The sequence below is a fragment of the Melampsora larici-populina genome, assembly GCF_000204055.1.
Source record: "Melampsora larici-populina 98AG31 unplaced genomic scaffold MELLAscaffold_3, whole genome shotgun sequence".
Classification (NCBI taxonomy): Eukaryota; Fungi; Basidiomycota; class Pucciniomycetes; order Pucciniales; family Melampsoraceae; genus Melampsora; species Melampsora laricis-populina.
The window spans coordinates 1,480,212-1,494,107 of NW_006768767.1; the positions used below are offsets into that span (position 1 = coordinate 1,480,212).

Below are 13,896 nucleotides of genomic sequence, written 5' to 3' on the forward strand. Positions count from 1 at the left end.
TTGAACTGCTTGGAAGGTGCTCCTTCATCTGCAGGCAGCTGTTGATGATAGCCGAAGTCAGCATCATGTTCGGCCCTTTGCCCTTTGGTGAGTAATGATTCACAGCCTATTGTGGCCCGTGGGTCGCTCCAGCCAAAAGAGGACTTCAGACTTCGCAGTCTTCCTATTCCACTCTGCATTCGAAATCAGAATGATCATTTACGTCTACATACATAGCTGTGTGATGAATTCAAAATGGCTAGCTTCAACAGTTTCCAATTCATCCACGCAGGCCGCTCAGCTTTGAAAAGATGTTGAACTTGTTTGGATTCAGTTCGATCGTCTGATCTAGCCTTGTTCTCAAATGATCCTTTGAACCAGACTGCCACCTACTGCCATCTCCAAAAACATTCTACCAGCTTCCAGTTTATGCAAAGTCATGTTCTCACACGATCACGAGTGCATTCATCGAAATTGATACAGTTGACATAGCTCTCGACACACATATTAAATTTCCTTCGACTTAAATACCCTTGGGCCTTGACTCCAGCATTTCTCCCATCCCATTACGCCAATAAAAACCAACTCAGCTTGATCAATTTCAGCTCAGCATTTCGACCTCATACTTCAACTAACTACACTTAAATCCAACTTCCTTCAACATCATGATTGCCAACAATATGACCTCTCAACCACAAGCTACCAACACCATGTCTCCAAGTCAGTTGAGATGATTCATTCTTCAACTCCAATGTTGAACTCGGCTAACTCCTACTTTCTTTCTCGAAGACTTGGTCTCGGATTCGCACTCCACCCAAGAGCCTCAAACCGAGAATGTCGTACAACCTACTGGCTGGGTCAGTTCTCAATTGTTACGACTTCGTGGCGGTAAGTCAATCTTCCATACCGCTTCAACACTTTTCAAGGAAACTGAACGAATCGTTTGCCCTTGTTATTGATAACAATTTTTGACATTAGGTGGCCATCATCCTATCGCTGAGTATGTCCATACCGACTCTCCGAAAGATGATTCCTTGGTCTCTGAAATGCATGCAAACTGACACTCATTTTCCTTCATCGCTCTCAATTTATTTAGATGCTGCTGCTGCATCTGTATTTGCATCGGTATTGAAGAGATGTAAGTCGTCAATGTTTCTTAAACACACTTCATAAAGGGGACTAATCGCGCTTTCATCCTCAGTTGCTGCATCGAAGCTCTCAACGGTTGCTTAGGAAATTGATCGTTATTTCGACATCCGACTGTCTGCCTCGCTCCCCGCCCGAACGCTTTTCACTCACCGATGAACAAATACTCGGAATAAGCGTCTTACTCCTCTTTCTTTGTTGATACCGTTTGCTTTGGGATTTTAGATTGTACCTTTCACTTGGAATTCTTTGCGCTCCCTGCCCTTCTTGAATATCGCGGGTGATGTCGTCATCTTGCGGCATTCGAAATACATTTAATGCGCTAACATGCTTCAACAGGCCCGGTAAAAAATGATGTACTCTATTATTTGAGAACGCACCTTTCGAACGGCAAACGCTTTCCTTGTCGGCTCGTTCGGCGTATTTGAAAATTGCAAAGGAATCTCTTCATTTGCTGCGTGACTTGCGAAGCCTTGACACGAGCGAAGTTGGTTTGCCTCAAGCGGTATTCTCAGCTGCAGACATCCTTTTGATCAGATGTAGTATCAGCACAATCTGGGTCCTCACATAGGCAACATGTGCTTGTCTGGTTGACTTATTCCTCAATGACTCCAATGTCATCGTGAGCGGATGCTCCCAATAAGATGATTTCCCGCACCAAATGGACGTTGACTTAGCATCATTCATTCCACACCCACCGCATCCCATCATACGCTCAGCATGTATTCTTAAGGTAACATCGAGCCCGTCTTCAGCTCTAAGACTTCGCACCAAGTCAAATGTACAAAGAACGTGTGTTTGTAGCATGTTGTTATGATTCAAGACTATTCGAAAACTCATCAATTCCCTGTCACGAGAGAGGCATGACCTGGTTTTCTACTTCTCATAAGACAAACCCAATGTCTAACTCAGTCTGCTGATCCAGCAACAGATCCAGCAACACCTGAGCGTAACCTCATCTCTTGGATTTTTGACTTTCCTGGCACATAATGAGGTCTGAATCGAGTCTTGTGGAACAGCTTGCGCCTGGCGATTTGGTAGGTGGGTTTAAATTCACTGAAACCACTTTCATGCCAAATAAGCAAGTTATTGATACCCAGACCTATCATGAAGACTTATGACTGTGAAACATGCAATATAGCAATTATGCATTGACTGTGGAACCAAACCGTCTAGTATGATAATTTCAAGTTCGAACATACAAGTGCATGAAATGCAGCTACAAGAAATTTTTCAATCAAATTTGCATGCAAGTACAGCAGAATTACAGAAGCGGAACAAATGGATGCAAACAATGAAGAGATCTGGTGAGGAGAACAATCTAGTTAAGGAAGTCGGTGACTCTTCGCCAGATCCGGGATATACCAAACAGGGGAAGTCAAGTCAAAGGAACGGGGATAATCGACATAAGATACGCGCAATGTAGGTAATTTGTCGAGTGCACTGAATGGGGTTCGTAAAGACGCATTACGGTCGTATCAGGGTCCTAGGTTTGAGATTCGAGCTGACCTTACATCTTGGCTTTATCATTTTTCATTCCTTCATTGTTGGCAATCGTGCTTGGGGCTACCCCAAAATCGGCGGGAAGTTGTAGGCCCAATTCTCCTGTAACGATCACTCTGATCAATGCGTAATGATGAATTGCATGCAGGGAAGCAAACCATAGCTATTGAAAATGGCAAGATCCAGATGGTTCAATCTGAGACTGGAGCAGTCAACTTGGATTAAGGAGAGAAATCTAGAGGAAAGTAGTTGCCTTACCTCGCGACCAAAGGAAGTATGGAACTGCAGGGAATGAGGGGTAGTTGCCGACAAACGAAGTGGTAAGTCAGAAGATGGTACCTGTTGGATATGTTGATTTTGATTCAAAAGTCTTTCGCGGAGAGTGCAGAATTCTTGTAAAGCAACCGCTATCGACGCTATCGCACAAACAGCAGGTTCTACTGATTAGGAAAGTGATATACTCAAGGTACACCATTTGTGGCCAGGAGCCAACTTCAGGAGCCGGAACGATTGAGAACTATGGATGGACGTACTTTCCATCGGCATGTTTCTACCGCGAGAATCGTAGTTAACTTCGTTGTTTGGCGAAATGGCGGCGTCCAGGAGGATCCGGAAATGATCATGAAGGTGTCTAGCCAAGACGTATGCAATCAAAATGCCAAAATCGACATCTGATCAACATTCTTCTTTCGAGCTTCAAATGATGGAGATGGTCAATAAAGGAGATAGAAGGACTCGACACCTGAGATGTTTTCCAACTGTGCTGCCGGGGACGAGCGAAGAGACGGTGGTTAACTGAGCATCTGTTGCAAGAACATTCTGAAGAAGTTGAATCCCCGTCTGTAGCCAATCAGCCGCAACACTCCTGAGAACGATACCCTTGTCTGGGGATGTTGTCGGTATGTTATGATGCAATTCCATTGCGATGATGTTGTAAAGTTGATGCTGATTCGATGTCTCCTGGTGAAAAACTGTACCAGACCATCTCGATTTTCACCTTACGACACCGAAACACCGCGGTGCCACAGGCGGTAGACCGGAGAACCCGTTGAATGGCCTGATACACCGCTCGGTATGACCCGGCGGTGGGCTCTCGTGACCGGGGCGAGTCAGGCTTTAGTAAGTCACGGGGACATTACAAATTAAGGCCTCCACCCGGCCCGGCCCTCTGCCCTCTGCCCGCGGGAAGCTTGGGCGGGCCACGGGCTGCCCGGTATTTTTCTTCAAAAAAAAAAATGTAAGTCATTTTTCCGTTTTTCAGTTGGATTCCGTTTTTTAAGTTGAATCACCGATCTATCATCTCAGATATATTAAATATATTGTTTTATTTATATTGTAAGGTTTGTTACGATGGGATCAACAAAGAAGAGACACCCCAACGCAAGCCCTCCTTCCAGCTCCCAAACCAAGCAATCTCGTCTTGCTAATCCAAGAGATAGTACTTCACAATCCGTGATTGTTTTATCTGAAGCAGAATCAGATACTCCTCAGCTGCCTATCAGCGTCAACGTACAATCTACCAGTTCTACTCAATCCAATCTAACTAGTTGAATCAACTCTAGAACTGGCAGCAGAACCTCTTGGGTGTGGAGATACTTCAAGACTCAATTGTTTGTCAATCCAATCACCAAGGAAGACAAGAATACAGTTGCTATAGTCAAAGCTCAGCAACACTTAGACCGGTACGGGCCCCGGGGCCGGTACCGGTCCCAAATGTTGGTCCTTATTTTCCAGCTTCTCTAGCACGCATTGGGCAAGTGAATTACTTCCATATCTCACATTTTGAAATGAGAAACTTGAGTAAAAACTGACAGAAAGACAGATGATGGTCAAGATACTTTGAAAGAATTGCACATTATACCATTTGATCATTCCTCTTGAGTCTGCTTCACTGTTGCTTTGCCCAAAAAACAAGTTTTTTTTAAATATCATATCCGGCTCCTCCGTTATTTAAAAATAAGTTACAGAAGTCAATGGCCCTCAATAAAAGTCAAAAGGCTCAGCGCCAGCACCAGCAGAGAGAGCGGGACAATCAACTTGTAGCACAAAATTCACAAAGCAACACAGAACTGAATGGGATCAATCCGATAGAAGATATTGATGATGAAGATATAAACAACAAAGCTCAAGATCAAATTGATCAAAACAACTTACTTCTTCAGCTTTACAGCCTTGTTGCAGCGGACTCCTCAGATGAAGAACACTCTGATAACAAAATTGTTGAAAACAATCTTTGGCCGGTATTCTATGCACGGGATCGATCAAAACCGGTGATTGGAAAGCAAAAGAATAAAGCTTGCGGACACATCAAAGGCTACAGAAAGCCAATGGTCGACACTGAAAATCTGGAAAAGAAACTTAAACCAGCCCCTGTTTCGAGGCAAACAAAGCACAATTGGAAATTGAAACGCGAAAAAGCAGTTGGAAAGAATACTGCATTCCTTGGCAACTGGCTTGCCAAAGCCAATCCTCCTCCGCCCACAACAAAACCTCCAGTTGAAGAAGTTTGTGACGTAGATGTTCAAGCCGATGAAGAATCTAGCAACACAGACAATGATTGTGATGAATCTGATGGGTGCTCAAGTGGGGATTGCTCAGAAGAAAAAGAAGCTGAACGGAACTCCAGCAAATACAACACCCGGATTGATTTATGTGTGAGCCGGTATGAAGACAGCATTAAAACAAAATCAATAAAGCCCGATCTCAAGCAGCGCGTTGATGAGGAATGGGCCGAGCTTAACAAAGCCATTTTGGAAGCGTCTGTGATGTACAATTCAAAGCAGAAACATGATCCCAAGTTTTCCTATCCACATCTGGAACTTGGAGACCTTCGCGAGTTCAACTTGCTTTGCAAATAACTCAGTTTATCTGGTTCAAAATCTCCTTTGATCACTGCTTCTGTTTTGACCGCTTTGTCCTCAGCTCGCCAAATCAATAAACCACATCCCCAGTTGACTCCGGCAGAAGTCGTGCAAGAAAGATTCACTTTCAGGCCAATCACTTGATCAAGCACCAGGAGCTCTCATTCTCTAAAACTGGACTTAACTTGCCACATGTATCAATGCTTGATAATCATCAACTATTTGAGGCCTTATACTTATGGGCAACCGATCAAAAAGTTGGTTAGGTTAGTAACCATTTCTTAATTCAATTCGGATCTGGTGTTTTATTTTTGAATGATGTCTAACTGAACTTGTTTTTGTCAGGTTACTCCTTGAGCATGTCTTGAGCATTGTAACTCGACTGTTCTTCCAAGATTTTATCCTGGAAAACAAATAACTTTGGTAACCGCTTACCGCTGGATGTTTAAACTAGGATTCCGACCAAAAGAGTATCAAAAATCACTCTATTTTGATGGCCATGAGAGGCCTGATGTTGTGAAGTACCGTGGGGAGTTCATCAAGATGTATGAAGAGTATTGATCTTGCTCATATCAATATGATGGAAACAATTGTGAAACTGAGGTAAAGGTTACACCAGAAGGACGACATAGAACTGTCTTTTTGTTCCACAACAAATCCACCATACATGCAAATGAACGAGCTCGAATATTGTGGCTGTTGCCTCACACTTCTAAATTTCAAACCAAGAGTGTTGGTCGCTTAATCCACATCTCTGACTGGATCTTGGAATCTCATGGACGACTTCATCTTACACCCAAAGTTAACTCAAAGTTAGGAGTAAAAGTCGATCCTTTATTACCAAAAGACGCTGCCGAGGTAATCTATCCGGGTTCAAAGGGGGATCCTTGGTGGGATATGGAACAACTTATCACTCAGGTGAAAACCAAAGCAATCCCAATCTTTGAGGCGATGCACCCCAACTGCTGTGGTGTTTTTGTGTTTGATTGCTCATTGGCTCATGAGGCTTTTGGTTCCTCAGCTTTACAAGTCCAGAATATGAACTTAAACCTGGGTGGAAAACAAAGTAAACCACGTGATACAATCATTCCATCTGATGATCCTAGAATCCCAGCTGAACTCCGAGGGCAACCACAATCTATGGTGTTTCCATTGGATCATCCAGATCCCGAGTTCGCTGGAAAAGCAAAAGGTATGATCGTTGTCCTTGAAGAACGAGGTTTATGGAAATCTTACAATGAAGAGCAAAAGATTCTTGGAAAGCAGCCACTGAATGGCACTTGCCCATCTTGCAAGAAGTCTGGGGTAGCACAAGACGACCGATTTCAAAAGGATTGACTCATCAAAGAAGCCCAGGCACATGGATACTTTCTTGACAAGGATCTGCCTACAGAAGAAGTCGCCGCGACATCTCATCCAACTTGCTGTGCCACTCGCATCCTTTCTTTACAATCTGATTTCTTAAACAAGAAACCACTGCTTCACATGGTAATTGAGGAGGCCGGACATGTTTGTTTATTTTTGCCTAAATTTCATTGCGAGCTCAATCCAATTGAACTCTTTTGGTCTTTTATAAAGCAACGTGAGCAATACATATGTATCCTCATCAATATCCAATTGAACATCTACTAATAACAGCTCATGGTTTTGCTTTCAGAGTACCGTAAGGAAAGCCGTGAACGTCAAAGTTTTGAAGACACCAAGATACTGTTTGAATGAGTTCAAAAGTCCTGCCCAACGTTGGTTATCCGGCAATACTTTCAAAAGATAGATAGACAGATTGATGCATACGAGTAAGTTTTTATGATAAGATCACCAATTCCACTAAAACAAGACTGACTCCTTATCTCATTGTCTTTTAGAAAGGGTTTCACTGGAGAGAAAGCTGCCAAGTTGGTCAAAAAGTACAAATCACACAGCAAGACTCCCCATAATGCTCACTTGAAACCAGATGTGATTATTAACTGAGCTGTGTGTGAACTTTATACAAATACAAATGCATTTTGTCCATATCGTATGATTCAATATTTGCTTGACTTCATGTGAAAAGTGCAACTGCAGATGCGTGAACCACTTGAAGAGAACACAAGAAGCTTATGTACATACTTTAGGCCTTAGTTATGTACCCTAAGAGCTTAAGTATAAGCATAAATATACCTATAGGCAGGATGTCCCAAATGTGAGGGTCAAAATTAAAAAAAAAATTAAAAGTGGCTGGATAGCCTAGGCAAGCTAGTTTTTGATCAAGAAGCCTCTCCTCACTCCATATCCAGCTTAATTACAGGTGATTGAAGTATACCAAAGTGTTGAGTTGTGCTGTAATTTTTTGAAATTTACTTGCGGGCGCGGTGTTGCTGAACTTTGACTGTAGCGACTGTAGGACCATTTGCACCTTTCAGCTTGAGCCTGGGAAGGAGTGTGGAAGTAGTTATAAAGTTGATCTGACTCACAGTACAAAATCGATGAGTCGCCATCTTCTCAAGCACAGCCTTGATGAAGAATCACACATCAAACAAGGAGCCGTTGATATGCGCAAGTACCTTACAACTGGCCAAATCGCTCCAGTAAGTGCCTCAATTCTGAGTACATTGTTTCATTTCATTCGCATCTGACTTTCTTCTGCATATTTTCTACTTCATGTAAGAATGACAAGCTCTCGAGTACCACCTTCCGGTCTGCTATCTTACGCCTCATTGTCAATGAGGAACTTCCTTTCTCGTTAGTTGAATCTGAGGATCTACAAAACACTTTCCTGCTAGTCAATCCAAACATTCACCCTTATTTCTTTGGTTATACTACCTTTACCAATACCCTCAAGGCTCAGTTTATCAAAGGTCGTCGTTTACTCACTCAACACCTCAAGGACATTACTCACATCAATTTCACTTACAACGGCTGGAGTCAGCATAACAAATCGATTCTTGGAGTCACCGCTCATTGGCTTTCAAAAGACTTCAAGTTGTGTGAAGCCATCATTGGAATGAAGTTGATTGAAGGTCTGCATACTGGGGACAATCTTTGTGAACACTTGATTGATACATTGAAAGCATACAACTTAGTTGATAAAATATTTTGTCTCACTGCCAATAACACGTCTGTCAACTTGGTCATGGGAAGAAAATTGGAAGAAGCAGTTCCTCAATTTCATGCTGACAAACGACTTCTTGGGTGTATGGCTCATGTTATTAATCTGGTCCCTAAAGCTGGCCTCCATGTATTCTCCAAGAAATTAGGTGACAAAAATCCTTCACTCCCTCCTGCTCTTGCTGCTTGGCTACATCAAGACACCGATTGAGTCGCCAGCGCTCTAACTTGCCTGATTGGCTTTACCAACTATGTCAAAGCTTCTCCACAACATGTGGAGTCTTTTTCTCTTCTCATCAAGGGGATGCTCCCGGAAAAGGATCATGTCCGGCTTATCTGACAAGTTGACACCCAATGGAACTCCGATTGTGAAGCTCATGAGAGATCTTATTGACTCAAGGCTGCAATTGATTATCACACAAAACACGATTGTGACTATGCAAAGTTTGCTCTCACTGAAAGCAAGTGGGATTTGGTGGCCCAGCTTGTAGCTTTTCTCTCGCAACTTAACTCAGCAACAAAGATACTATCAGGTTCCAAATACCCAACAACTGCCAATGCTGCACCAGTCTATCAGTGGATTTTGGACAAGTTCAACAAGGTATGTGTCCAATACCTTCTTTTAAGTTTTAAGTCTTTACAAATCACTTAATTATCAAATTTGTGCTCCACAGGCCTGGAAAGGTAATGCGAATGAACCTCTTCAAGCAGCCATTGGACCTATGAAAATCAAGCTCCAGGAATACCATCAAGATTCCCTCAAAAAACCTGTTTATCAATTTGCTAAATTCCTTGATCCCTGGAGCAAACTCCTCAAACTGTCAACAAGGCTGCCACTATACTATACTATACTATACTGTGACTATACTTGGTATAGTATAGTTCAACTATACAGTACTTAAACTATACTCGGTATAGTATAGTGCAACTATACTCATCTATACTATACTATACTGTGCAGTATAGTTGAACATGCTGATGGAAAACTTGTGTAACCCTTGTCCATGTGTAGTTGATCAATTGATACTATACTGAGTATAGTTAAGAAAAGTATAGTTTCAACTATACTATACTGAGTATAGTATAGTACAATTTAAACTATACTATACCCAACTATACTCATACCAGTATAGTATAGTGGCACCCTTGCTGTCAACTTTAACAATTGATATGTCTGGTTTATACAATCGAGAGGAATTGCGATTGAAATTTGTTAAGGAGGCTGCAACTTTTATTCAAGATTTTGAAAATGCCAATGTTGTTGATAATCCTCAATCAGAACCAGAAGAAGATGGGCCGCATCGTTCCATCACACGAAAAAAAACTCACGGTTGAAGAAGAAGTCAAGATGTATTTTTCCACTGGACACGCAGATGGAAGTGTTGATCCTTTGGAATATTGGGGACTTCACACAGCTGAATTTCCGGTTCTGGCTCGAATGGCCTCAGCTTACTTATCTATTCCTGCTACCAGTACACCCTCTGAACAAGCATTTTCTGCAGGTGGGAGAGTGTGGACAGATGAACAAGCTACTATGGATCCGGTGAATTTTGAGGCATCTATTTGCCTCAAAAGCTGGGACAAGTTGTCCTTATTTCACTCAATCAAATCTACTTGAATATCTACTTAAAATTTTTTGTTATCTTTGTTTTGTTATCTGTTTTCTTGTAATTTCAGTCCAAAACAACATGTTTTGCGCTGAAATAATGAAATGAAACACACCTTCTGAGGACTTATTTGAGACACTTTGTCCCCGGGCTGGAGCGCGAAGTGCTCCCGAGCCTCATCTCTTTTTGTAGCAAATCGGGCTTGCCCTGCCCTGGCCCGCCCGCCGGGCAGCCCGTGGAATTGCGGGCCGGGTGCAGGCCTTATTACAAATTGACTCGGGTTGATCAAGGCACCAACACCCAAACCACTCCGGCGCAGGTGTTGGTATTGGATTGTTTTTGTGCCACCAATGCGACATCAGGAATGGAATCTTTTGTTATTGGTTCAAAGTGTTTTTAGTCACATATTTCTTTGAGAGAACCCATGAGGCACAATTTGGTTCAAAAGCCCAGGGGACTTAGTGGAGCTGAGGGGTAAGAGCTGGCGTGCAACATACAGAAAGTGTTGCTGAAAATTCTCAAAGTGGAAAATTTTCCGCCACTCTAATTGCTCAGTCATTTACCCCTCTTGCTTGGATTGATCAGTGCATCAATCCTCTAGTCTGCATTCTCTTCAAATAAAGTCTTGAAAAGTTAAATTCACTACATTATCAAGTAATATTTCAAATTAGGTGGAACAGCTTTTTTATTTTCAAAGAATTCACAATGTACAAATCTATGGAGGGAAGACTGGCAAGGGAAGAGGCAAGCTTAGAACAAGTGACTCAAGCTATGGAAGCAGAAGCTCTGCAGACAAACCAGACGGCGGCTGGAACTAGCGGAACATGACGCTTGAATGCAGGACTGCAGACAGAAACACAAGTACCAATGTCAACCCCCACCGGGGAAAACGGGGGGTACACAGCTGTGAAACTCGACACCACAAATGAAGATCCTCTTACTCCTGTGGCACCAACAAACCCAACCCCTGTGGTAGCAGGCACAGCAACAGCGGGCAGCCAGGCACCAGTGCCAGGCACTGAGTAAGAGATAGAAGAAGCAGATTTGGATGGATTCGCCATTCTTGATTTGTAGCTCAGACCAGAAACTGAGGATAGCACGTGGCAACTGGGAGACCATGTGGATAAAGGGAAGGATAGAACAGAAGACACCCCATCAGATGAGGAAGGTGGAATGCAGGATGATTATGTGAGACTAAGTAAGCATTTCCTTTTTTCTCTTCCTGCAAAGCAATGAGGCCATCTCCTTCCTATCCTTTTTGACTGCTCCTTTGTTTCTCTCCTTTATTCTGTGTACCAGAAAGGGGAAGCCATGACCCGGTATATGTATCAACACCTCATATGTTAGTTATGTTGGCATATCAGAAAAGATATGTGTGTGGCAGCACAGACATAAGTCCATGTGTAAGACCTAGTTGGGTGACACGGCCAAGCTGCACAGCTGATAAAAGTGGGGTCTTGTCAGGCTGTGACGTATTGCCACAAGGAGACATGTAGTTAGCCAAGAGGCGGGTGTTGTCAAATACGTGATCAAAACAAGCAAGACAAATTACATACACCGCTGTGTTGATCAGATTTAACTGTAACAGCTCAAGGTGACCGAGCAACCATGATGAAGGCAAAAGTCAAGGAGAAGTCATGGCTGATAGAGCTCTGCTGGAAAAATTGATAGTGACATTCAACAACAATCACAGAAGCAGCCATGCACCGGAAAGTGTTTGACAAAGGACCAAGTTGGACTCAAGCTCCAGCAAAGCGTACAACCCCTTACCGCCTGATACAAGAAAATGTATCAGAGTCCTCATCAGAATTTATGAATGAAGATAGAGGCTTACAACACATCAAGACCTGAGAGGTGACAAGAGACTGGTCCAAGACAAAACCACTCAAGAGAGGCTGAACACAGACCTAGGAGCCACCACCTTACACACATGCTTAACACCATCTACCAATTGGCACTGAGAATGGATAAGCCCAACTCCATCACCAAGGGCAGAAAGCCCAATCTCCGTGACTCAGGAGGACCTCCGAGGCAAAGAGACAAGAGCTAAAGCAATGCTAGAATTTGGGAAGGGTCAGATGGTGCCATCAAACAGCAATGTGATGGAGAATGGGAGGTTAATGCATAAAGACACAAAGAAGCAACTTCAGAAATCTTTACCTTCTCTGGGTCCGGTGCTATCACTTTACCTTTGGACTTTTAAAGCTTACATCCCCCCCTGCCTTCAACAAACTCTGGCTTGTGTGGGACCAACAAGTGAGAGAAGTAACAGAACCACTTTCAGAATCAAATATCAACAAGGGTAGAACAAATTTGAAAATGTATGGAGGAGACCCTCCAATAGACAAACTTACCATGCAATATAAGGAGTGGTTGGACTGTTTTAACCTCTTTTCTTGTTATGTAAAGGACACCGGTTGGATCACTCTGTCCAAGAACCTCTTAGTCCACAAGGATATTGTCATTTAATTTTGTTCCAAGCAGCTGCTGCTGATTGCATGTCCATTAGCCTTTACTAACATTGTGAGTAAAAAGTGAATTGAACAAAAACAGTTATTTGAATGGGTTTCACATATGTATAATTCTTTGAGTTGATTGTGAGATTGAAACTGCCAACTTCTCAGTATCCTGATTCACATTGGCTGACCAATGATGTTGATCTTCATCAATTCTGAAAGTGAATGTGAATGGAGATTTTGAATTGGATCAATTTGATCAATTAATGACACAAAAAATTGTGAACAGAGGAGCCCTTTGGTTAATCAGAACCAAGCCAACAAGGAAGAAGGAGAGGAATAAAGTGATGAACAAAATTCATGAAGGCAGGCCAGCTAAAGGATGTGGTATTTACAACACTTTTACTCCTTGCAATAAAGTACATCTATGGACATCTCACAGGTTGTCCATCTTGACATGCACTTGTTCCTCATAACCTTTTATATGTGTCCTTGAATACTCCTCCCATTCCGCACTGGACATACCCTCCCTTTTCAGCTTTGAAGCCTTCCCCATCCTTGCTAACCTGGAGGAGAGTTGGCATGAGGAGCCAAACCGGGTAATAAGGCTCTGGATGGTATGATGTCTATACCCGCTGTGGATTTGGTGGTGGACTTGGATGTTCCAGACAATCCCAACAACACCATTTGATTCATCAAACTTGACTCCAAAGCAGTAATTAGATAAACAAAATATGGCACCGTCTATGTGACAATCACAGGGGCTCTTGATTACATCATGCAAGGAGCCTGCTGACCTGTTGACACAAGCAAACATTTCAAATGAATAGGGTGTTGCATCTCTGTTGCAGTGGGGTTTGTTGTGGAAGTTTTCCCACGGAATGGCCACACCAGAAGCCCAAACCTGACTGTTTGCTGAGGTCTTCCAGGCAGGAGAATCAAAAGAAGGTAGATGTAAATCAGTGGTGATTTTTGAATTGGCGCAAAAGGTGGTCATAGATGTATTGAAAACTCTCTCTGCCCAAATATTTTTGGCACAAGATAGGAGGAGTCTGTTTCTCTCAACATCTAACCAAATTCTTGCTTTGGACCTGGATGTTACAGAGTTGAGAGAATATTGAGTGTGAGCACCAACCAAGGCACGACTTGGTGCGGAGTTCCATGTTTGGAATGTTGTGTACCGATGTAGAAGTTATGCTTGTAGCAGGAGATCACCCCCGCGGAGAGTTAAGCGCTAGAGAAGTGAAAATCAAAAATTTT

The 13,896-nt window shown here is 42.8% G+C and overlaps 3 protein-coding genes across 3 annotated transcripts; 2 read left to right on the plus strand and 1 right to left on the minus strand.

Moving 5' to 3' along the window:
* Nucleotides 1–644: 644 nt before the first annotated feature.
* On the plus strand, nucleotides 645–1,220 carry MELLADRAFT_90908 (uncharacterized protein; the record flags this gene model as incomplete). Its single annotated transcript, XM_007404978.1, has 5 exons — nucleotides 645–699; nucleotides 769–867; nucleotides 958–979; nucleotides 1,076–1,117; nucleotides 1,181–1,220. 5 exons carry the CDS (start codon nucleotides 645–647, stop codon nucleotides 1,218–1,220), a joined length of 258 nt encoding a protein of 85 aa, XP_007405040.1.
* Nucleotides 1,221–2,635: 1,415 nt separating this feature from the next.
* MELLADRAFT_90909 (uncharacterized protein) lies at nucleotides 2,636–3,549 on the minus strand (the record flags this gene model as incomplete). Its single annotated transcript, XM_007405274.1, has 4 exons — nucleotides 2,636–2,791; nucleotides 2,887–3,044; nucleotides 3,162–3,259; nucleotides 3,371–3,549. The coding sequence occupies 4 exons, from the start codon at nucleotides 3,547–3,549 to the stop codon at nucleotides 2,636–2,638; spliced, it is 591 nt and encodes a 196-aa protein (XP_007405336.1).
* Nucleotides 3,550–11,047: 7,498 nt separating this feature from the next.
* On the plus strand, nucleotides 11,048–11,676 carry MELLADRAFT_102347 (uncharacterized protein; the record flags this gene model as incomplete). The annotated part of the gene is made up of 3 exons (XM_007404979.1): nucleotides 11,048–11,202; nucleotides 11,260–11,378; nucleotides 11,480–11,676. The coding sequence occupies 3 exons, from the start codon at nucleotides 11,048–11,050 to the stop codon at nucleotides 11,674–11,676; spliced, it is 471 nt and encodes a 156-aa protein (XP_007405041.1).
* Between the last annotated feature and the right edge of the window lie 2,220 nt (nucleotides 11,677–13,896).